We start from the raw sequence: 24,600 nt of genomic DNA, 5'->3' as shown, positions 1-24,600 counted from the left end.
GTTTTTTAAATACACTATAGAACAGATCTTTTTTTATTGTATTTATTATTGTAGCCTATTTATTTTATTTGTTATTTTAATCTAAATTACAGTAAGCTAAATCATAATTTTAAGTCTTCAGCCTATGAATTCAAAACTAAATTAATTAGCTCATCTTTCTGTAAAAATGAAAGATCGTAGTATGTCTAAGACCAAAATTCACGGTGATTGTCAATATGAATGTGATATAACGTTGTCTGATTTTTTTTTTTTTTCCAGATTAAATATTTTACTCAAATTTCTTTAGAATGAAAATGTGCTCCCTTTCTTGTTGTTTCATGCACTGAGTTGTCCATCAAGTCGTTATTTATTTATTTACTGAGTTATTTGAAAATATATGCCAATGTTCTTTGTGGTCATGTCCTCATAGCTATTGAAAATCAGAAGTGGGGGGGTTCGCATGCTATGTTGGTTTTGGGTGTTGAATATGTATCGCAACCTGTTCGGGACGCCATACAAGGTCAATAGGGCGAAAACTGATATTGGTCTCGCTCTGCAGAAATAGGATACACTTATATATTGCACGTCCGTCATAGCCAACAGTAAGTGTTACGTGCAAAATAAGCAAAACACCGCACATATGACAAAGTAGCCTATATTATCCCGAAAATCAGTTCCATATCATTGAGCGAATCTAGTTATTGTATATCTAATCTGTAGCGAATCTAGTTATTTCCAGATTATTGTTTTTATTATTTTAATATGTTGACGTGTCATCGCGTGAAGTTTTAACTTTTCTCCACACACAAACTTGTTGGTTTAATATGCTACATTAATTTCCTTATAACGGCAACAATTAGCCTACTTATAAGTGGAAAAAAATTTGGATTGTTCAGGAACGTACTACAACTTACTCTGAGGCCAAAAAAACAAAAACAGATTCTGCTTTATAAGATCAGAGCTTCTCAACAAATTTAGATATTTAGTATCAGTTGCCTTTCCTAATTAATTCAAATGACTAAAGTCCAAATTGCAAACCTGACAAACATGTACATTAGATATTAGCCTGTCAGGAGCTTAGAAATTGATTGTTCGACAATCAAGCAGGATGTTCTCTGTAGCACTTTGAAAATATTAATTTTCCTTTGTTTAATATTTAACAGATCATTAGCAAATATTGCTTCAAATAGTTTATGAAAATGTCATGGGGATGGGGACTCTAAAGAGAACCATGAGTACCTTCAGAAGAATGCTTAGAAAGTTCTTAAAACCATGTATTTATCAAAGACAGATGCAGTTTCAGGGGGAGAAATGTTCAATCATGTCTAATAAAAAAGAAAATCTTTTAAAAAGTTATTTTATTTGAAATTATTTAAATACAAATAATATATATTTTCCATTTACAATGACAGTTTTCTTGTAAACAAAAGTGGCAGATACTGTTTACTAGGCAATTCACCCCTTTTTCTGGCCAGTGAGTTTCTCTGTGTGTATGAAGAGATGATTTCTCATAATCTGCGCACTTCAGTCACAGCTTTCAGAACACAGCATGAATTATGAGGCTACAATCTTTTTTAGAACTATAATACTAAAATGTCTATTTATCTGTAAAACTGTTATAATTTTATCAAATTGGTTGTGTTACATGCAACCAGAATGACACTTTCCCTCTGTAAGTAAAGATTGCATTGTGTTTATGCTAATGAACACAAGGGGGAAAAATAAGTAAAAGAATGTTCAGATTTTCTAATGACATTTGCAGTTTTCCAAATGTACCTACATACATTAACTCTTGGGAACAAACAAGAAAATTAAATTTCCTGTCATAAATTCATGATTTAAAAAGAAGAAGAAAATAAAAATACCCATAACTGCAGAGATTACATTTCACACGCATTTTTACAATTCAAATAATTTCATATCAATCAGCTTAACCTCTCCCACTAATTGACAAATGAACAGACCAGACCAATATTTTCATAACCACTAAATCAGCATTTCCAATATGCTGTCAGATCTTCCACTGGTGCAAAATAACATTTAAAACGGATGAAAATAATCATATCCACAAAAAAGCTAAATATAACCTTAATTTTGAGCCTTTTTGCCATCCCGCCTCGCACAAAAACTTGCAAAAATAAACACTGACCCTCAATTACTCCTATCACTCAAACTGATGTTTCTATATCAAACCATTTGCAATATTTGTGGCTTCAAAAAATCTGTACATCGAATAAGGCATTCATATTTGATGAGAGTGGAATGCAAGACAAAATTATATATAAATACAAAAAAAAGAAAAAAAAGTAATTTGATAATTTTTAGGTTCAAAAAGACACCCAACCATCTTTTGCTGCACCATGGCCAAGAAATTAGTGTAACTGATGGAAAAAAGGCTTGCACTTGTTCAGTCTATAAACACAGTCTCCTCGTGACAACTGAAGTCAGCAACAGCGGGGAATTTCCAGTTTGAAAAGTCAGTGGGATGAATAGACCACAGGGAAAAAAATCCAAATCTTGAATTGTCCTAGAAAGACTGTTATTACATAGTGCCAAGAAATCAGTCTTATATCAGGTTGCTTATTTTGTGGAACAGACAGACAGCAGTTCTATGTAAAGCGACGTTAGGAGTTAAATCAGGACTAAACCATAGACCTGGCTGTGGAATGTCTGCAAATTTTTTTTTTTTTTGTGTGAGGCTGAGACAACCTGTGCTTGTGAAGAGAAGCTGGAAGTTGTTACGATAGGTGAGATTTATAAATGTATTGGACTTCCACACTTTATGACCATGAAGACAAACTGAGATGCAACCCACAGCGGTGCAGTACCCTTCACCCCATAATTCCTGCTCAAGCTCAGAAAACATCCACATCCTTGTGGTTCATGCTCACTCCAGATTACACGTCACACAGCCTCGTAAAAAGTGGAAACACCCAGTAAATCTGATATCTAATAAACTACATAAAACTACAAAATGATAAGGTAGAAAACACCCTTGAAGCATAAACAGTGATATTGAAAAATGAAAGTCATGAGGTGTGTGATTTTTCAGCATTTTTCCGATGCACTGGTTGGTCAGACATCTTTTTCGGCAAGCGGAGAGGAATTTGAAACACAGCTGGACCCCACAAATAACCACTGTCACAGCCCACTGATAACGACTGGATGAATGCAGGGAAAGATAACCAACAGTTCCTTATGTCTTATTTTGATTTGTGAAATTTGATTGGAGGACAGATTTGTGATTCATGAGTGTTTTTAAACAGGAACATGGGGCATCAACGTCTTTGTCTCCTGTTTGCCTCCAGTGTGTGGCGGCCCAGAAGACGTCAATGGTCTGGGGCTATGTGGGTGTGTAGAAGCGTGTGTGTGTGTGTGTGTGTGTGTGTGCGCGCGCATGAGTGGGCACATGGGTGTATGAGCTGTGCTCAAGTTTGCAAGAAATGACTGGTTTAGTCGTTGTCCTCTTCATCTTCCTCAGATTCCTCAATGCCATCACTGTCCTCCTGGTCATCCTCCTCTTCCTCGGTTTCTGGGATATCCCACTGAGGGTGGTTATCCATCATGGCCTTCGCCTCATGAACCTCAAGCTGAAAAACAACCAAAAAAAAAGCATCACAAAGGTTCTGGTAAATATCTTAAAATATATATAATTATATATACACATTTTATATATTATGTATTAATATATAATACATTTAAAATACATAATTTATTCTTTGTTTTTTGATCACTAAATCAGCATATTAGAAATATTTCTGAAGGATTATATGACACTGAAGACTGGAGTAATGGCTGATGAAAAAACAGCTTTCATCGCAGGAATAAATTACATAAAATACATTAAAATAGAAAAGTTACTTTAATTTGTAATAATTTTTAACAATCTTACTATTTACTCTATTTGTTATAAAATAAATGCAGCTGTGGTGAGCATAAAATACTTTTTAAAAATCCAAAACTTTAAACATGCATGAATATTTGTATAAATAATTTATAAAAATATGATATAGAAATAAGAAAACATTTCCCCAAAAACAATAGTATAGAAAAAAAAAAACTGACCTTGAGTGGTTTGATCTGATCTAATCCCATGAATGAATCTGATCGGAGAATCACAGAATATTGATAGTTTCCGGTTTTGGATGGAGCGGGGAATTTCAGTTCAACCTGAGGCAAACAGGAAGTTTAGATAATCATTAGTCACTTTACAAAATTCTGCAAAACCTAAAACGGAGGAGTAATTGGGAGATATGGGATGATTTATGACCCTTTTGTTTACATTGCATTCTCATGCTCCTCACAGAGAGGAAGCACTCTCTGTGTCAGACAGAATTATGACAGGCGTCTGGCTGCTATGTAACCAGACAGAGACTGCAGTATGGAGGTTGCCTGGCAACAGGCTATGGGGAAAACTGCTGCACAGGAGACTATGTAGTTAGTACCACTCAGCCAGTCACTCGCACACACACACACACACACACTTTACTATATTATAATGACAGCACACCATATCGCAATTAATTCTAGTAATTTGTTTTTGCCATTATGTATTCCGGTTCTAAATGCTTTGTTATTTCTATTGTATGATCCCACCAAATAATTGCATCGTAAAGGGGTCTTATGACATTGCAAACAGAACATTATTTTGTGTATTTGATGTAATGCAATGTGTTTATGTGGTTTAAGGTTAAAAAAAAAAATCATGCAGTCCACATGATGTACATTATTGTTTCTCCTCTATGCCCCACCTTTCTGAAACGCGTCAATTTTTACAACACTCATCGTTCTGAAAAGCGAGGTGTACTCTGATTGGCCAGCTATCCAGTGCATTGTGATTGGCTTAATGCCTCAAGCATGTGACAGAAATGTTATGCCCCTTAACATACTGTGATGCTGTGACTTGCCGTCTCCCAGCACGACGAGACAAAACCTATAAAACCCATTACAAACGAGGCATTTGTTGCATCCAGTGGGGATATAATTACTTGACTTGTACTGTCTTTTTATGCGTTGCATATGGCGCAGCGTAAACATAAAACCATGTCTGCATTTGTGATCGGAGAAACGACAAACAACAAGCGCTACTCTACACTGCTCAAAACTCACGTTTGAATCATCAGTGGCAAATTCTTTAAATATGTAAACTAACTTACAGACTGTGAGTCAGAAGCGCCAGACTGTCCTTGCAAAGTTAGAACTGCCCCACTTTATAGAAACAGCCTTTGTGCACAGAAGCATTGTAGGCTACTGGTTCGGGAAATAGTCCTCCTCCTCCGTAAAATGCACTGCATACATCTGAATATTTAGGTTGAACTGTTCTGGAACAATGTTGTAAATACAACTTAACCACTGATTTCTAGTCCCGTCCTCTTTTGGAAGGCCAAACAATGTAGCGTTGCATTCACAACGAAACACCCAGCGTCTCCACCACATGGCAGTGGCAGCAACAGCGAGAATAAAAATTATGCCTTCTTTCTTTGCGTGCGCATTTGGTTTGTGTTATGCAAATCTTCCCACATCGTGACGAAGAGATGTGGGGGGGGGCTGTGTTAGAATGAGCAGTTTTAGGAGGGCGTGGCTGACCATTAAGTTTTATAAAGAATATCTCTTTGGATTTGAGACTTTAGTCTTTGCAACTTTACAGATCTTCTTTATGCACCAAGAGCTTGTAACACTCCAAAGAGAAAGGAAAATTTTAAATCGCATCATATGACCCCTTTAACTAAAACTAATAAACATTTGGTTGTTTAGCTATATTGAAATAAATCTGAAATTAAATAAAATACAAATATCACGTGAAAAACTTAAACTAGAAAGACTGCATTTGCCACTAACTGAAATAAGTTTAAATTGAAGCAGCAAAATTAATAACTGTAAATAAACAAAAAGCTAATTAAATAAATGTAAATTAAACCTTAATAGTAGCATTAAAAAATAACAATAAAAAGATTTTTTTTTAGAAAAGCCAGTCATTTACGATTACTGGAAAAGCTTTTTTTTTTTGATTAAACATTTTGTGAACCAATTTGATCAATTCAAATAACTTCCCTCATACATTGGGTTATTATTGTTAGCTAAAACTAAAACAATTAAAATCATTTTAGTTATTTGAAATAAGTCAGAAATCAAATAAAACATAAATACTACATGAAAAACGTAATACTAAACATAAATTAGAAATGTTGCCTTGACAACTAGTTTAAGCAATAAAATTACTAACTGGAAATTAAAAAAAACAAGAGCTAAAACTAAAAATTAAATAAACCTAATAAAAGAAACCTAAATAGAAATATATATTAAAAAAATAAATAATTGAAAATATAAATGCTAATTTAAAACATTAATAAAAACACTGAAATTATACTGCTCACAAATCAAATATCACTTCGATTTGCAAGCACAATTTACTTTGCACAGCCTTTACTCAAAAATTTAAATTCCACTCCACGGAGTAACACAATGTCACCCTTTCCCCGAATAAAAAAAAGGTGTGGTAGAGCACAAACAGGTGGTTGTGGCCTCACCTCCTCTGTGTCTTTGAGTGTGCAGACGTGGTTGGGCATAGACACCAGCGTCTGTTCCTTCCTATCTGCAATGTAGAGCCACCACCACTCCTGCTTCTCCTCAGGGAAGTACAAACTGTAGACAGGATGTGTGACCTTAGACTTGGTCTCCAATAGTGCCCTTTCACGGCGCTGAATGCTCTGTTGTAGTGCCTCCCATTCCTACAGAAGAAGACATGCTGGTTATGGAAAGCTGCACTGCAGTAACTACCTTCAGCAGTCACTTGTCCAAAGGATACGACACATACCTCCTCGTCATCTCCAGCAATCTCGTCCACCTCAGTGTCACTCTGCTTGTCACTCTCCTCATCTCTCTCGCTGGGAGAGTCCTTATTTCCCTCTGCTTCATCTGATTCACTGCCTTTATCAGAGAGATCGTCCTCTTCCACTTTTGATGCAGCAGCATCATCCTGTGAATGAAAATATAAGCACATGCAGTTAAACGAAAGATTTTTTAATTTTGTCAATTATATTGCAGAAAATGTGCATCATAGTAAAACTGACTAAAATGAATGAATATGACATAAATGTACACTACTGTTCAAAAGTTTGGGGCTGGCGAGATTTTCTAATGTTTTTGAATCAAAACTCATACATTTATGTGATCAAAAAACAGCAATAATTTGTACACTGTAAATGTCTTAACTATCACTTTTGGTCAATTTAATGCATCCTTGCTGAATAAAAGTATTAATTTCTTTCAAAAAAAAAAAATCTTTCTTACCTTTCTGAATGGATAAAATTAAAGTCTGTTTCTTTAAAAGACAAAAAAAATTATAACACTGAACATTTACAGGTCTATAGTTTAAGAATCCTTACATTTCCTGCCACATTGCCATTGGGGTGTTTGGCCTTGTCTCCCTTTGCTTGCTGTTGGGTGACTGGTTTCTTCTTAGTCAGTTTCTTCTTTTTGGACTTGGCAGCTTTTTTAGCTCCTTTATTCTTATTTTGCCAAACTTTTGTTTTGTTTTTGGCATCACCTTGCTGCAAATTAAAAAATAATATTCATATATTTTCAGACATTATAATGAGCAACTAACAATGTAAATATGCATTTTTAATTCGTTATAAAATTATGTTTGCCAAACACATAGTTTGAAAGCATTATTACCTCCTCTGCATTAGTTTCCTCTGTAGGTATCGGTGCATCCTCTTTCTCAAACATCTCCTAAACACAAACAGAAATTTAGCACAATGTTGTTGCGCCTTTTAAAAATAATACAGACTGTTTTGGTAGTAGGTAGTCTTGCTGAAATGAATTCTTAACCTAAAAACCAAAGAAGCTCCGCATTGACCTCTTGTGGATGCCTGCAGCAACTGCAAGATGTGCCATACCATGACCATAATCACTTTGCATGATACATACATAACATATAAATCAACTGCTATATTTGAATAGCATTGCACCCTCACCCTCAAATAAATATCTGGATAGGCGAAGGTGGCTCATGAGATATTCATGAGATGAAATATGCTACTTACAGACATTCTCTTCCTTGTCAAGGTGACTGTAACTGTGACAATGGATCCCGCCGTGACCTTATTGCTGTCTTCATCATCCAACACTATGGGGCAATGAAACATACACAGAGTTGAAGTCTTTAAATCACATGTAATGGTTGTTATTGAATGTATGAGTGTTCAAGCGCTGCTGAACAATCTCACCTTGAAGTTTGGTTTCCATGTTGATACAGGGAAAGCTCCCGAGGACTGCAATGACCTCATCATACTTCTCCTCCCCCAGGAATCTCAGCATGTTTCTCCTGTCCGAGTCCTTCAGACTGACCAGATCCTGCAATGTCCGTACCTTATACTGATGAGAGAGATGGGCCATATTTAGAAATTTGAAAAACATGCTTTGCATAGCGACCACAGATTAACTGGGGTATTTAACGGATTTTTCTATATCGCAATGCCTCTGAGAAAGATGTACCTTCTTAGAGATACAGTACCGGAGGTGCTCCTCTTCAAAATGAGGCAGCTGCAGCAGAGGAGACTTGGCCTCCTGCAGTCCTTGAAGCACCATCTGAGATAACTTCATGCAGTTCTCTATGGACGTCAACCTGGGAGCCCGAAGCCCTATAAAATCATACATCAGCAAAATCTTATTTCATGCATCATATTATATACTACCTTTCAAAAGATTTTTTCATGTTTTTGAAAGTCTCTTATGCTCACCAAGGATGCATGATGAAAAATTTCTACAATTTCAAATAATTACATTCGATTTTAATACATTAAAAAATATAATTTTCCCTGTGATGGCAAAGGTGAATTTTCAGTATCGTTACTCCATAATTACATTAATTACCTCCCCTACTGGTTGCCATCATAGTAAGTTGACAGCCAACATTGATCATTTCCTGTAGTAAAGCAGGGCACTTCTTCACCACAAACCTTTGATCTGCAGAAGATACAAAACAGCTAATTAATTCACATTAATTCAGCATGGCATTAGCAACACAAAGGTCTTGGATTTAATTCCCAGGGATAACACATATTTGGTTTAATATACTGCTTGTAAGCTGGTAGTTGGTGTGTTATTATCCTACAGGATTAAATGTTGACACTTGAGAGGTGTGTGTGAATGCATACCCTCCTCTACGTTCTCAGAAACATCCATCCTGGCAAGGTGTGTAAGTAATAAGACTCGAGCCTTCAGGCTGTAGGGATAGCAGAACGGAGGCTCCTTCTTCTTCACATTAATGTTCCCCAGCTCCCGAATCAACTGCAAAGGAACACAACACGAGCATTCAATTTTAATCATTATCAACTAGCTACTTCATTAAGTACTCTAAATCTTTAGCACAAAATACATATACATGTTTGAACATTTTACCTGTGGAACTTCTATGTTGTCTGTTGGTCTTATGATGGCCTCTTTGTTACTACGAGGATCGAATTCAAATGCTGCCGTCAAAACCATCACCAATCCTGTCAAACACAGAAGAGACTCAGTCTGAGGAATCGAAAAGATCTAAAGGGGTCATCAAATATTTTTCTTCAACTTACGTTTCATGTTCATTGTAGGCGTTTTGTACATAAAGTGCATGAAAAGCTGTGTGGTGTTGATGAGGATCTGATCACCACTGTAGCGGATGGAGCGGTACCACCATGTGCCCTAAACAAAAAGGCTAGTTACTATTGGGTTTATCAGAATATTAATGAATAGGTTTCTATTGTACAGTTTCCAAGCGCTTGTACACTACCTTTTGAAAGTTTGGGGTCACTAATATTTTTTTTTTTAAGAAATTGATGCTTTTTATTTAGCAAGGACGCATTAAATTGATCATAAGTGATAAAGACATTTATAATGATACAAATTAACATAACTGTTATCAACACTGAGAATTATAATGTTAATCGAGCTTTTGACACTGAAGACTGGTGTAATGGATGCTGAAAATTCAGCTTTTCCATCACAGAAATAAATGACTTAAAACACATTAAACTGTAATAATACTAAACAATATTACTGTTTTTACTGTATTTTTGATCAATTATCTTGGTCAGCATAAGATACTTCTTTCAAAAACATAAAAAGTAATAAATCTTACTGATCCCAAACATGTTTTCAATTATATCTAATGTCAAATTCATTTATCGCCACTAGAAGACTGGCTTACCACAACCACAGGAAGGATAACCATAAAAGCCAACCCATAGACCAACAGCACCTGTGAAAGGCACAAGCAAACAGGTTTTGCAAATTATTGCATTCTTGGTGTATTTATCGAATTATTAGTTGACACTCTAATTTGGTCAAAACTTAACTGACAGCTGGAAAAAATGAGTGGGTGAACTTACCAGCATGGAATTTTTCTGGTCAACAATCCACGCAGGAAGAGCAATTCCGAAACTTGTCACTGATTAAGAGTAAAAAGACGGAATGATGAAATTTCAACATAGGTAACACTAACAACACAATTCTTTGGAAATGAGTTGTCAAGTTAAAGAAACTGTCACCTCTTGGGCCATCAGGGTTGCCATACTTCTCCCAGTTATCCCGTGCTTCCTCATTAGTTAAACTGTGAGAAAGTATCAGCATGGACAACAATTTCAAAAACCCAGATGATTACATGTGGTGCGATATTGACAAATAACAGAAAGGCGCTGCGTGAGTATTTTAAAAAAGATTAAGTGTTTTATTCTGGCTCAGTGGATGACATTTTTATGAATAGCTTTTATGAACTGTATTGTGCTGCACCTATAATTACACACTGCAATACAAACACCAACTCACACAGAAAAATGAGTTGCGCCTGCTATAAATAACATGACATTAAATGTAAAAGGCAACAATAAATAAAAGAGGTGGTGACAGCAGTCTTACGCTGAGTAAGCTTTAGCAAGCTTCATGAACATGGCCTCATCTCCACCTTTATCAGGATGGTGTTTCAGAGACAGCACTCTGTACTGTTTCTTAATCTCAGCAACAGACGCTCCCTAAACAGAAACATAATGGATCTATTAATCTTGAGAAGAAGCAGGTTAGAGATTAAAATGACAAAGAACAATGCATCCTTACTGCTTCCAAGTGGAGGACCTCATAGGGGTTATACTCCTGGTACTCTCGATCTAATTTAGACACCTTATAGGCCAGGAGAAGAAATACTGCCCACCCAAACAACAGGGCTGCTTTTCTAAAATGATACAGAAGTACATTTTTAGTATGTAAGCAAAATTTACAATAAAATAGACAGCAGCTGCTCTACATCACGATGACTAAACAGCATAAAAGAGCAGATTTAAGCCATGAAAGACTGGGTATTTCAGAATACTCCACACATCTGATGCCAGCTTTGTTCTTTAAATAGATGGAGCAGAGTTTTGACGAGTGTCTGAAGTCATTGTCATGCTGAAGAATTAATAATTTTATCCATTTTGACCATTTGACCATATATGCAAAAGTAAATAAAGAAATAATAAAATCAGACCATCACAATCAAATCTTGATTGGTGTCTGAAAATTAATTAATTAAATACAAGTGTGATATCTGTTGCAAGACTCTCGAAAAGGCATTATTGTCCCCTTGCATTTAATTCATGTTAACAATTAATACAACAATATGCTTTTTATAGCCTTTAATATACTTAACGTGCATAAAAAGCCAATTAAATATTATAGCATTTTGCATCTTTTTAAACGGATGCTAATGTCAAATTAATTTTGTTCCCCAGTGCACGCTGTATACACACAACTCCAGAAACCTACAAAAAATGCACAAACAAAGATTTGTGGATGTTAAAATCTAAATGTTTACAAACAGCAAACAGACAGGAGACAAGTGCAGTGTGTCATAATAACAGTAGGCGCAATAAACTAAATGAGATTAATTCCCCTGAAATGCCTTTTACTAATTTCACACAGACATGATCACTTACTTAAGTGTTGGAACAATGCTCTGCTGTGATTTCATAAGCCGAAGGCGGTACCACAGACATCTTCCATGAACTCGTCGTAAACTCTTCAACCTTAACTGCTCTGTGAATTAATTTACAAAACAGACAACAATGAGAAAAAAGCAGCATTGTGCATTCTAACTCACACTCACCATGTAAACATACAGATCCTGCCAAAACAGTACAGTGCCATTGTACAGTAACAGCTTTTGATAACAGATTATATAAAGTAATAGTATTATTCAAAAAGCATGGTACTGTTACTTTTTAGTTAGTGAGGCACTGCAAAGTGCAAACCTTTTTTATTTATTTTTTTAAATCAGAATGTGAGCCTGTGTGCTTCTCTTACATTGAGAGCCAGATTACAAAAGCGGTCTTAAAATATGCCAAAATGTTATTGTTATATAACAGAATAAACAGAAGACAAGGATTTGTGTAAAATAACCCCATCTTTATTGATATCTGAAGGGTTTTCAGTCTGATAGGAAAATATTGAGTCATAATGGCCTATAAAAACCAAGAACCTATGAACCTTTCTTGTATAAATGTGTTACTGTGCACACTGCATAATTGTTTGCACAACTGAAAATCTGCACTGTTTAACACCGATATTGTACTTTTATATACAAACATTACTTTATTAACATATCGTATTTCTCATTAAGTGTTTAAACACTGTTTAATGCAAAAATGTGTATTGTGTTAATACTAAATTTGTCATTTTCTTCTATTGTAGCCTGAATAAATCTACAAACCATTGTCTTCAAACATGGGTTCATTTATTGTGAATTTGATAAACTTCGACTGAGTTAAAAAAGTCGATCTGATGCATGTAAACAGTATGCAAATGTGCAGTTCATGAGAGAGTACAATTCATAAGAACGTGCATATACCACAATGAACAACTAAATAAACAGATAACGTTACCTTGCAACATTTCATAATACATGCTGAAAAAATGAGTGGGAGTTGCAGTGAATGCCAGGCTTGTACGTGATGGTAGCAATGCTCAAATAGACATTTAAACTGAAAAGTCTTCTTTAAAATTATCTGCGTTAAGATCGATAACTGACACTTCAAAATACTGGAAATATCTCATCTAGTGTAACGTTAGTTGAGCTGCTAATGCTACATACCAACAATCAGACGAGCCCTTCGTGTCATTACTGGACTTTCCTTAGGTATTCGTTTTATTGAATACTGCAATTTCAGAAAATGCTCCTCACAAGAGGTGGCAATCTGATTATTAGTAACTTACTGATCATCAAGAAACATGTAACTGTGTAGCTCTTAACGTATTAGCATATGGGGCCTTACCCGCATTCTGATCCCGGGGCCAGAGGTAATAGGTGGCTGGGATTACTATTAGACCCACAAAGGACGTGAGGAAATAGAAAAAGGTGTTGCCACTGTCGTCGTACTGAAACTGCTGTCCAGCCATTTCGCAGCGGCTCTAAACCCCGATTTTTTCAGCCGCTTTGCCGCCCTATCAGTCGCCCCACTGTAGGACTAGTCACATATGCTGAAGAAGGAAGCCAGCATCCACTCACTTTCTGCCACGATAGTGATTGTTTTCAAAATAAAAGGTTTTCATGTTATTTTTAAAACTGACCGCCCGTCTTTGTTAGTTTAAAAATCGGATTTTATTCTTAAAAACGTTTTTTATTTTATTGTACTGTGATCAAAGTTGCCAGCAGTAGAAGGAGTCATTAGATTTCCACAAAAATATGGACTTTTATTATGGCGTGTTAATAGCGTCTCGCCGCTTGCAGTCGACGCTCTGAAACACGACAAATCTACGCGCCAAGCAGTGTACGTGTTCTACGCATGCGCTCTATGGTAGTACGTGTTTTTAATTCGTACTTTTAGATGCAGTTTTTCTTTTCTTTTCTTTCAAATAAAGAGGGGGTTTCATTCTGTACAGATTCGGGGATCCCTCGCACAGGCTATTAGCCAACCCAAAGACTTAAATAGCATTTTGTATTATTTTTTATTTAAACTATAATTAACATTCCATAATGCATAATGGATTAATAATGCATAGTAGAAAATCCTGTTTTACACATCTGCTCACAGATCCCTAGTTGAAAACCCTGGTTTTAATTTGCAGATGAAAAATTTAGATCCCTATTACACAAAAACTTGTCCTTCTTGATTTTGTAAGTATTTTATGATGTCACTCCAACATATTACAACATAATAGTACACATAACAAAAATATATACACACTACAGTGATTAACAGAACAGTCACCTTATAATTTAAATTTGAACATTTTGTCAGCACATTGCATTCATTATCGTATACAGCATTATTTGATAATACTTATACAGCTGTGATGTCTTGTCTTTTAGATATTCCACCAAGACTTCCAGAGTGTCCGTAGTTAACGGAAAGGTTTTTGGGCTACATCATCCTCAGTGCAGTCCACTGGCACTTTATGTTTCTAGGAACATGTTGTATAAAATACAGCAGGTCTTCACAGCTAAACTGGTTTGGCAAATGAAATGCTTCTGCAGACATCTGAGCCGCTGAAAAGAATTTCTCAGAGTACTGATGGAGCCTTGCGCAATTGCAAGAGATGACTGCACTTTCCAGTTATAACATACATTTTTCTGTCCTATTGTTGCATAATCTAGGAATGGAGTCAGAAAGTGCTCTGAAAGTGGAAAGGTGGAATTGCCAGTGATGTGTTTGCCATGTAACAGAGTCACATAGTATTTCTGCAATGCCTTGCCAACCTCTGATGCTGACAGGACTTTTGAGTTGTGCCAGTTTCTATGGTGCACCAGACACAGGTGAAACGACCCTTGTGGTTGCAAGAAGCCAAGAGTTTTACAGCATACAACCCCTCTGCGTTTCTATGTACCTCTGGATCTGGCACATCGATAGGTTTCTCAACAGGAATGAAACACATTCCTACTACACAGAGAGTATCTGATAACCCCACAGTAGAAAAGAAGCCCACCACAGATATTTCTGCTTCCTCCCACTGAAGCCAATGAGTTTCATTATCCAAGATACTGGTAACAAGGGTGCAGAATACATCCAGCTGATCACAAATGAGTGACTCTGTGACGTGAAGTGGTTTGCCACACTGTGGTAAGACTCTTGGGTAGAAAGAGCCCACAGACTACCAAGCACAGGATGTCACACTGTCTATTCCTCTTGCCTAATGGAAGTCCATTTCCAAGGCGCCAACAGCCGTACCAACTCCTACAAACACACACAAAAAACAATTTTGTTTTACAAAATACAAATGTGATTAGCAGAAAATAGGACCAGCATTAACTAAAGTACCTCAGCTTGAGTTTGAGTCAGCGTCAGCTGGAAGTGACTCTTTAAATCACTTATTTTCAAGCTTTGCAGGTATTGAAAACATATCTTTTGTCATCCTCTCTGACACGTGAAACAGAAAAAAATAAAAATAAAGCATTTATCTAATGTTTATAATAAACAGTATCTTTCTAATATAAAATAATGTGTGGATCATTTTACCTTTGCAGATTATCACTTGGTTCAGTTTTCAGCTTCATTCTATTGAAATGTAAATTAATATAAAGAGAATTAGTTGCATCATTTGGTTTTCACTCCTGCAAAACAGCTTTTTGGTTGCTGGTTTCTATAACTGGCCATTAGTGGTCTTCAATCAACAGCTAACATAGCCAATATAATCGAGCTGTGTACATTGAAGGTACCAGCAACCACGTTATAAAATATTACCAGATTAAGATGGATTTTCAGTAGACTGGATAAATAAAGAAATATTTCCAATTGTAGTAAATAAACGGATCTCTAAAAAATAGAGCAAAAAAAAGAAAACTTCAAAATGAACGATTAACATAGAGTACTGTTTTTTCACCTCACTTTCCGACGTTTGCGATTTGCATTTTTTCGTGAAAAAAAAAGAAATCTTCAACATCATAACTGGCAGTTATTAAAAACGCAATACATGCTTCCAGATGCACGCTTTCCGGATTCAGACTGTTGCAATGTCGCCCTCTTATGCCAAATCCATCATATGACGTGTGATGGATTTCCCCATTTAATGTGTAATGATTAATTTTCTTCAGTGGATATTGCTTGGGATCTTGTTTGACAAACAAAGGCAAAATTAGGCTGAAAATATCTTAAATCAGCCTACGATATGTGGTCTTATCTAGTTTAAGCTGGTCGAAATGCTGGTCTCCGAGAATGACCAGCTAAAACCACTAAAACCAGCAAACCAACACAGTCTGATTTAAGGTGGGGTTTTTTTCAGCAGTGATGGCATGAAAACATGTATTGTCTCAGTCTATTAATTCACTCATATATGCATTAAACAAAGTGTGGTTTAAAATCATATACCATCGATAGATGGCACCAGAGTAATACTATGAACCTGGTGTATGATTAATCTCCATGTAGATATGGTTCAACTGTTAATAAATTCCATATAATTTACAAAAGAGAGAAAACCTTCAAGTGTGTATGCTGTTATGAGAAAGAGAAAAAATGAGAGGAAGTGATCATGCTCAAACCCTCCTCAATAACCTTTGCCGTTTCCTCTTCAATCCCATTGACCTGAATGATGATGGCAGCACAAAATAACAAATAAGAGCTACAGTGATGAGACTATTTACTTCAGACTTGAGAGATGCTCTTACCGTCCTGCATTAATCAGACAGAGTTAAATATGCAGGGAGTAATTGTGCAGGTCACAACCCCTCATCTTAATTTACACATTATTACATGGAGGTTATGCACTACAAGGCCATACATCTGTATAAAAATCAACTATAACAAGTTGCATGGAAATTAAGACTGTGATATTTCCTTTTGCTCCATGCCTAAATATACTAAGTAAATGTTCTTTTTATAATGAATGACATGGTTATTTTAAAACTTATTTTTACAGTTCGTACAAGTGGGTATTCAGTTGTAGAAATTGTAAAATAAATATGTAATATTTGTGCTCATGCTCCTAATCCATTTGACATGTAGTCAAATCATTTGAAACCTAAAAGTAGAATATTTGCATGTTAGCAATTTATTACCAGGCTCTCTGGAATACTTAACATTCAAATATTTTCATTCATGGCGACGCTGAATATCAGACCGTTCATCCGGGTAAATGAAACTTATTAATATTACTGTAATATTGCTGCTCGTGCTTGCAGGAGAACTGACATTTTCAGATAATATACAATTGTAACATTTTTCAGTATGAATACGAAATAGAGAGTGAACAAAGATTTTCATTCGAAAACGTTTGAGAGAAAAAAAAAATTAGCATTTTGAATTGGTTTTGTAACATTATGTCCATGAATATATAGGCTTATTGGTAAAGCAAATTATTTATTTTATCCAATCCTTTCTGTTATGTTTTACTTAGCTATTCAGATGCCAAACTCATTTTAGAAATAGTATTGAATGCAGCTCATCACTGATGAAGATGAAGCACCACAGTGGCCGCCTATTGCCTCCCTGAAATCTGGTCTATTATTCTAGTCAAGAGGCAATATAACCGTCTTATCCAGCTGATGGGCCCTGCACTGTACCCAAAGATGAGTGGGCAGGGTGCCCAACAGGGTCAGATGTTTCTGCCCTTATGCCATAGCCCCTTATTCAAAAGCTCTTATTCTGACAGACCCCCTGGGTCTGTGTAAGCCTTACCAACTGTGATCCTGTTGTCTTATTAAAAGAAGCTACGGGGCACAGAAGTCATCCACCTTAGGTTTCTGACACACCAATCAGCATCTGCGATGTCTCCTCCAGCTGACCTCTCGTACGACCTTTGTAATGGGGTGGATCATTTTAGAATGATCAACAACAAACGGAGGCTGGAATGGAGAGCTCTGTAGCCATCACCAGTGCTAAGTGACCACTGTGATGAAGTGATTCTATAATCTATCATAATCCCATAATCCCATGATCTTCAGACTCTGACCCTTATGAGGTCATAATAGCCCCTTTCATTCAGCAACACGTTGGCTCTTAAGTGAGAATTCTCTAATTATAAATCTATATTTCTTCAACAAAGCACCATATTCAGCTTTAGCTAATTGACAGCTTTATAAGGTTTGTATAACTACCAAAGTTACATCGAAAGTATGTGTGACTGATAACATCTGATTTATATACAGTAGATGAAGGAACCTCAAGGGATGCTTAAATTACAGAAATCAAGAAAGGGTGAATGAGAAAGAGATACAAAATTGATAAGTGAATTTATTTTGAGATGATCTCATTTATATCCCAGATACTATTATTATATAAAAATAGTAGTATATTTATTATGATATTGTTATTATACAAGTTTAATCAGCTAACTGATGAACACTGCATAATTTTTCTTGCCGTCTAAAACATGAGATTATGACTTGTCCTTTGAGATTTTTTTCCCAACATAATACTTGACCTTAATATGATTTGCAATGTGTTATCTAACTTGTACTAATTTTGACAAATAATAAACAAAATAACTTATGATGTCATATACATACTACTGTCAACGTCATATTTGTTCCTCACAAACAACTGTAATGCTATATTGAGACCATTTTAATAATTTAAAGGGTGACTGACATGGAATCAAATTACAAAATTACATTTTCCAAATAACCAAATAGAAATGATTATCTCAGTCAATTCCTATTTAAGCTCCATTGGGTAGATTACGGTGCTTGGAATCAAGCCAGAGGGGATTTTTATGAATTGCTTAAGAACTTACATTGCTGAGCATGCCATATACAATATATGCTTAATAAACAATACATATGAATAATAAATAAATAACAAATATACACTGCAACACTTTTAGAATCAATTATCTTTTTATTATTCTCAATAAAATTACAGCCTTACAAAACGTGAAAATACAATCAGCCTTTTTGTTAGTATGTGAGTTCTTCTAAAAGAGCACAAAGCAATCATTAATCAACACACACATTTTTTTTTCATTTATAATGACAGGTCATCCAAAATCCTAATGGCAACATTTAAACAGTGCAGCAGCTACTTTAAAGGTTTGTTGGATCAGTCACTGCTGTGTTTCAGACTCAGGGATATTTCATAATGGGCTCACTGCTTAAGGTCCAAAGTCACTGCTCCGATTCTTACCAGGGCAAAACGTGATGTGGGATAATCTCATATCCCCCACCAGTTTCCCCTCATCCTCTCTAAGTCAGCAAAAGTAAGTTCTTGTCAGGAAAAGTAAGGCTCGGGTCACACATCTCAAAAGGAATTTCAGGTTTTGCGTCAGTTCCTCGAACACGTGGCCATAAATTTGCTTGGTTGCTACATTTGGCAGTCAGGTCTGGAGTAATGACTTTCACCAACGGATCTGGCATTGCAGGGATGAAAGCTATCATTCTTGTTAGACATTGCACTCATGAGCCACAAATGAAAAGGCTATTTTTCCCCATTTCTTCCTGTATGATCATATGATTGGATAAATCAAACAAAATGCGCTTAACAGGCAGTGTGATGGCAATGGCTTGGCTCCATAAGACCAAAAAGCCAATGCAGCTTAAATGGATGTGTTGTTACAATTATTCGGCCAAGTAACTTTATCCTACATTTAGATTAGCTGCTAATGACTAGGGAAATGGGCGCTTTGCAATCCATGGAAAGTCCACGTAACCCTGAAAACAATGAGCCTGTCAACTGCACTAAGGAAGGCTTTAAGAGTTAAGCAAAATTAACATTTTAATAGAGGTATGAGGAAGTTATTGAATTGAAAATTATTTCACAACTATAGAAGTATGCAAAGGTCCTATGAATAAACCATACTGCATTTCAGAGTAAACAAAATAACACTTTACTTCATATAATGCTATGGTCAGCATCTGAGTACAGAAAATAAAAGGTCTCTCTGATGTATCACTATTAATTAAGCTTTCCTATTCCTTTTAGAATAACTGGTCTGTGATCAAATATCTGACAGTAGAGTATATAACCACACAATGAGGGTAGACCATGGCAAATCCATTATAAAACAAAAAGTGAAGTAAAAAGGCACATGGACCATCTAAAAAGCCTTCATGTTGCCTCTTCCATCCTTTACTTTACTACTCTACTCACTGCATACACCTTTGACCCTGAATAAAGTATTTGTTACAAGATCTTTCTCTAATGCACATGAAGTGCTTCCAGAAGTGGTACCATTGCCATGTAGTGTGTGTGTGTGTGTGTGTGTGTGTGTGTGTGTGTGTGTGTGTGTGTGTGTGTGTGTGTGTGTGTGTGTGTGTGTGTGTGCATTTGTTATTACCAAGGAAATTATAAAATATAAAATGTAACATGGTCCCTTAGTGCAGTAAAAATGCAGCATAACCAGTCTGATGTAAAAGATAAATCTCCCTCTTTTGGGATCATATGTCTTTCATGCATTAAATGCAATAAAGTAATACTAATATCCATCATAATTATTGAAATCATCCTTGATCCTGTGTGAAAACCAGTAGAACTATCTTATTTTTAAAGCTAAGCAAAAAAAAAAAAAAAAAAAGAGAGAGAACTCGCAATTGGCGTATTTAAATCAATAGTGCAAATGACAAATAGTGCAAAAAAAAAAAAAAAAAATTGATTTAAATAGACTGTGATCACAGCATCTGCAGAGCATCATAAAGTCTTCCAACCAGGATGTGCTTGGAGTCCAGGAGAAGATGTGAACCCTACCCATCCATGCTTAAAGTGTCCATTGAGGTGAACCAAAGATTCAGTGCCCTCTCTTCCCCTCCTCGCCTCACCTCCACTCAGTTGAATTTGTCTTGGATATTCATTAAGCTGTTGCTGGACTTGGCTCTTTTGGCTGTGGATCAGGATAAGAGAATAGATTAGAACTAGACTGGCAAGAGATGCAACAATATTCAAAGCACAGTTTAACCTTGAAGTCAGAGACTGCTCAGAGCATTTAGAATGCACTTTGTGTTCTACATGCTTTACAAAGTCGCAAAAATTAGTCATGTCTGAGACTACTTGGTTAAATACTGTCTGAAAGTGATTGAACATAAGACCTAAGCTGTACGAATCAAGCAAGTACAATTAACAATGTCCAAGACCTCTGCCCTTTAACTTCAGCTTTCTGCAGAGACAATTTGCACAGTAAGGCAAGTTACTTACGGTGTATAAGCTTGCGTTTCTTTTGTTCTGAGTGCAGGAAGCTGCTTAAGTAGAAGATGATGGGGAGGAAGAGCATGAAGCTGGACACTGCGATGACAGGCACCGTCTCCTCCCGAGGTAACAGGCAACTAAAGTTTTTACTCCACAGCTGCTGCGTTATATTCATCTGAGAAGTAAGCAAGGTAATGATACCACAAATCTGATAGTTCTATCATAACCTGCTACCATTAAGGCTGGTTCACACTGTACCAACAAAAATTAATTAATTAATTTTCCAATGCCAACATCTTCATAGCGAAAACAGAATAAATAACAAAAGTCATACAATTAACAAGAAGCTATATAAGACACAGATGATTTTATGATTTCATCCAAAGGAAACTAAAATACATTGTACCAACAAAAACAATGGCGTTTTTGGATAAGTGTGTTATATTACATTAATGTGATTGACAGATGATTTTATGATTTCATCCAAAGGAAAAATGCAATGCATATTAGGTATACACTTTATAATGGGTTTTAATAAATTTCCTGGGAATAAAACCCATGACTTTGGTGTTGCTAATGTCTGAAATACACTACACAACTTTTAAAGGAATAGTTCATCCACAAATGAAAATTTGCCATCACTTGGTCACCAATGGATCCATTGCAGTGAATGGGTGCCGTCAGAATGAGAGTCAAAACAGCTGATAAGAGTATTACAGTTACCCACAAGTAATCCACATGACCCCAGTCCAATAATTAATGTCACGAGAAAAGCTGTGTGTTTGTAAGAAACAAACCCAACATTAAGATTTTTTAACTTAACTCATTTTTTTTTAAGTCCTCTACCCATCAGACTGCTTTCTCCGGTGAAAAAGTTGGCTCATTTGAATCAGGAGAGAAATGTGCAAAAATCAAGCACACTTACAAGTGAAAAAAAGTTCTAAACATTTACGTCAGTGGATTTTAATGTGAGAGGACAACAGAGGATGGACTTTTTTTTACTGGAAGAAGCATTATTATGTATTACGGACATGCACTTTTTTGCTTCACAAGACGTTGACTGATGGACTGGAAATTTCTTGTAGATTATTGTGATGTTTTTATCAGCTAATTGGACTCTCATTCTGATGGCACCCATTCACTTAAGAGGATATATTAGTGAGCAAAATGATGTAATGCTAAATTTCTCCAAATCTGAACCATTCCTTGACAATTTGATCAGCTTGTAAAACACTAGGCATCATACACTTGCCAAAATTGTAAATGGTTACAATGGGTATCATACACTAAATGACTGAGGCTCACACACTACCAGACTTTTAGGATGCTCTGAAATCAACAAACTCACACAGAAACATGCGCTTCAATGTTAGGAGCTAAGTGACAAATGAAAGTAATATGTTTTAAAATTGGCTCAAAATATCAAACATGTTTGATATTTTCCAAATGGACAGAATAATAGTCTGAAGCTTAAAATCAAAAACAAACAAAAAAAGATTTTCTGTGAAATCTGACGACTGTCCAAAATCTGCAGACTGGCTCTGACTTTTGGCAACTATCATCCACTCGTCCAGACTGCAAATCAGGGCAAAACTGTACAAAAGTCATGTGGTGTATTCCAGCATTTAGTTTGTACAGATTTATGGCTACAGAGGGTGCTGTTTTACAATTCTCCCAAAATTCCACATCATAAAACTTTATTTGCTAATAACTTAGAAATGTGTTTGAGTCAAATGACAGGGGTTTGTGTATATTAGTGCATACTTACTGCGTCTTCTAAATCAATGCAGAGTGTTTGGTTTTTGTCCATGCTACCATAGAGCTCTTTCAACTTTCTGTATGAGGCTTTGCAGTCTTTACACAGTTCAGTGTGGTTCCTCTATTGAGAGAACAGGATACTCAAGTAATTTGTTTCAACTGATCTTGTACCTATCTATATGAGCCATTTGATATTACCTGATACTGTTCAAAACATGAGAGTGACTGATTCAGAGTGGCCATGAAGTAAACAGTATCATTCGAAAGAGCCTCTTGATCTTTAGACAGACATTCTAATGAGCAAAACATATTAGAATTATTTTCAAAATAATCATAACATTCAATAAATGAAATAAAAACAAATAATGTTACTCAAAAACTGACTGAATTTCATCATACTATGACAAGTGGTGAAATAATCTGGTTAAAAGTGCTAATGCCAGTTACAATATTTCTGGCTATGTTACTTACGCTTGCATTTAGCTGATGTCCATATCTCATCTAATTTGTTGAAGAGGGCATAGAGCAGCATCAACCTATCAGAACGCATCAGGCTGTCATGGCAACTGATATTTCCAGGGCCAGGCTATGAGGACGACACATAATCACAAGTTATTAAGTATTTTGCATTAACTTCTACAGCTGCACTCCATAACTGATTGTATAGTAATGCATACAACGATAAAAAAGAAGCCTAATAAACCAGCATAAGTGTTAAATTTGTTCATTTTAAAAGGTACAATGAGATTATGATACTGATGTGTATGTTTATGCTTAAAAATCCCTAAAAACAGCTCTTTAAGCATACTAAAGTATTCCAGAGTCACTGTGTGTGTGTGGCTTGATGAAACAGTGAACACACACAATCACGAGACATGAGTGCATGTGACCAGCGGGCTGGGAATTCTGTCAACCTTCAAACCATGCGAGAACATTTATAGGCACTTTGGTGTTATAAATGTACATTTCGAATAGGAATGAGCACCTACTTGGTCGGATGATATGTTTTTATAAATGCCATCCAGACTGTTGAAGCCAGTGTAACAGTTCTGACAGACTTTGACAGGTCGTGCATAAGTCACCAGGCAGTTCGCGTAAGCCACATAGCGCTGACGGTAGATGCGAAGCAGTTCAATGCAATACTCGTTCAAGTCCTCTGGAAATGTAGATGAGAGACTGAGAGAATAGAAGGATCCCAAAGTGCTCGGCTGCGATACAGGGATGACTGCTGATGGCAGCTTTCGTGCACTATCGCCACTCGTCTCTGATGGGTAAATCGCGCAGTCAGCAACGGTAATGAATGTAACAGCCCAGCATGCTATTACAAATGTAAATTTCGCTGACAAATCCATATCTTATACACTCCAAATACAACACGCTACCGCTTTGCGACTCTAAACAGCTTCCTGTTTTCTTTCCTTTACCGACGTCTCGGTCACATGGCTAGGGTAATCTCGCGATGCACGGGATTTCAAATGACAGGCGCACCTGTAATAGCCAAAGTGAAAAAGAAGTGGATATTGAGTCACGTTTCAGCCATTTCCAGTTGTTTTGTGTCTTTACAATTTACTATTCAAATTAAACAATTTTGCTTGGATTTAGACAGATTTGTGTTTCTACTTAAGAGTTGAATTTCTGCATGTTGCACTTAATTATTACAGAAAAATCTGAATGGGATCAATGATACCCCTGCCCATCTATTTAACGTAAAATATAGCCTATGTGATGCCCCTTTTTATGAAATATAAATTTTACTACTAGTTTGTGAATTTTCAGTTGTTAGGAAACTATCACGGTTTTA

At 36.1% G+C, this 24,600-nt stretch overlaps 2 protein-coding genes across 2 annotated transcripts; both read right to left on the bottom strand.

The window, feature by feature from the left end:
• Nucleotides 1-1,320: 1,320 nt before the first annotated feature.
• Nucleotides 1,321-13,500, bottom strand: LOC109057073 (translocation protein SEC63 homolog). The gene is made up of 20 exons (XM_042777900.1): nucleotides 13,266-13,500; nucleotides 11,931-12,030; nucleotides 11,074-11,188; nucleotides 10,879-10,991; nucleotides 10,512-10,573; nucleotides 10,353-10,411; nucleotides 10,172-10,222; nucleotides 9,558-9,666; nucleotides 9,385-9,479; nucleotides 9,141-9,273; nucleotides 8,857-8,949; nucleotides 8,479-8,624; nucleotides 8,211-8,358; nucleotides 8,028-8,110; nucleotides 7,657-7,713; nucleotides 7,365-7,529; nucleotides 6,794-6,955; nucleotides 6,507-6,707; nucleotides 4,045-4,149; nucleotides 1,321-3,569 (listed from the first exon to the last, which is right to left on the bottom strand). Exons 1-20 carry the CDS (start codon nucleotides 13,387-13,389, stop codon nucleotides 3,432-3,434), a joined length of 2,259 nt encoding a protein of 752 aa, XP_042633834.1. The 5' UTR covers nucleotides 13,390-13,500; the 3' UTR covers nucleotides 1,321-3,431.
• Nucleotides 13,501-18,744: 5,244 nt separating this feature from the next.
• On the bottom strand, nucleotides 18,745-24,259 carry ostm1 (osteoclastogenesis associated transmembrane protein 1). Its single transcript, XM_019074248.2, has 6 exons — nucleotides 23,789-24,259; nucleotides 23,271-23,385; nucleotides 22,998-23,092; nucleotides 22,810-22,920; nucleotides 21,051-21,216; nucleotides 18,745-20,739 (listed from the first exon to the last, which is right to left on the bottom strand). Exons 1-6 carry the CDS (start codon nucleotides 24,149-24,151, stop codon nucleotides 20,684-20,686), a joined length of 906 nt encoding a protein of 301 aa, XP_018929793.1. The 5' UTR covers nucleotides 24,152-24,259; the 3' UTR covers nucleotides 18,745-20,683.
• Nucleotides 24,260-24,600: the final 341 nt, after the last annotated feature.

Source organism: Cyprinus carpio, chromosome A20 (genome assembly GCF_018340385.1).
Source record: "Cyprinus carpio isolate SPL01 chromosome A20, ASM1834038v1, whole genome shotgun sequence".
NCBI classification, from domain to species: domain Eukaryota; kingdom Metazoa; phylum Chordata; class Actinopteri; order Cypriniformes; family Cyprinidae; genus Cyprinus; species Cyprinus carpio.
Note: the sequence above shows the minus strand (reverse complement) of the source record. Positions and strands in the feature narration are given on the sequence as shown.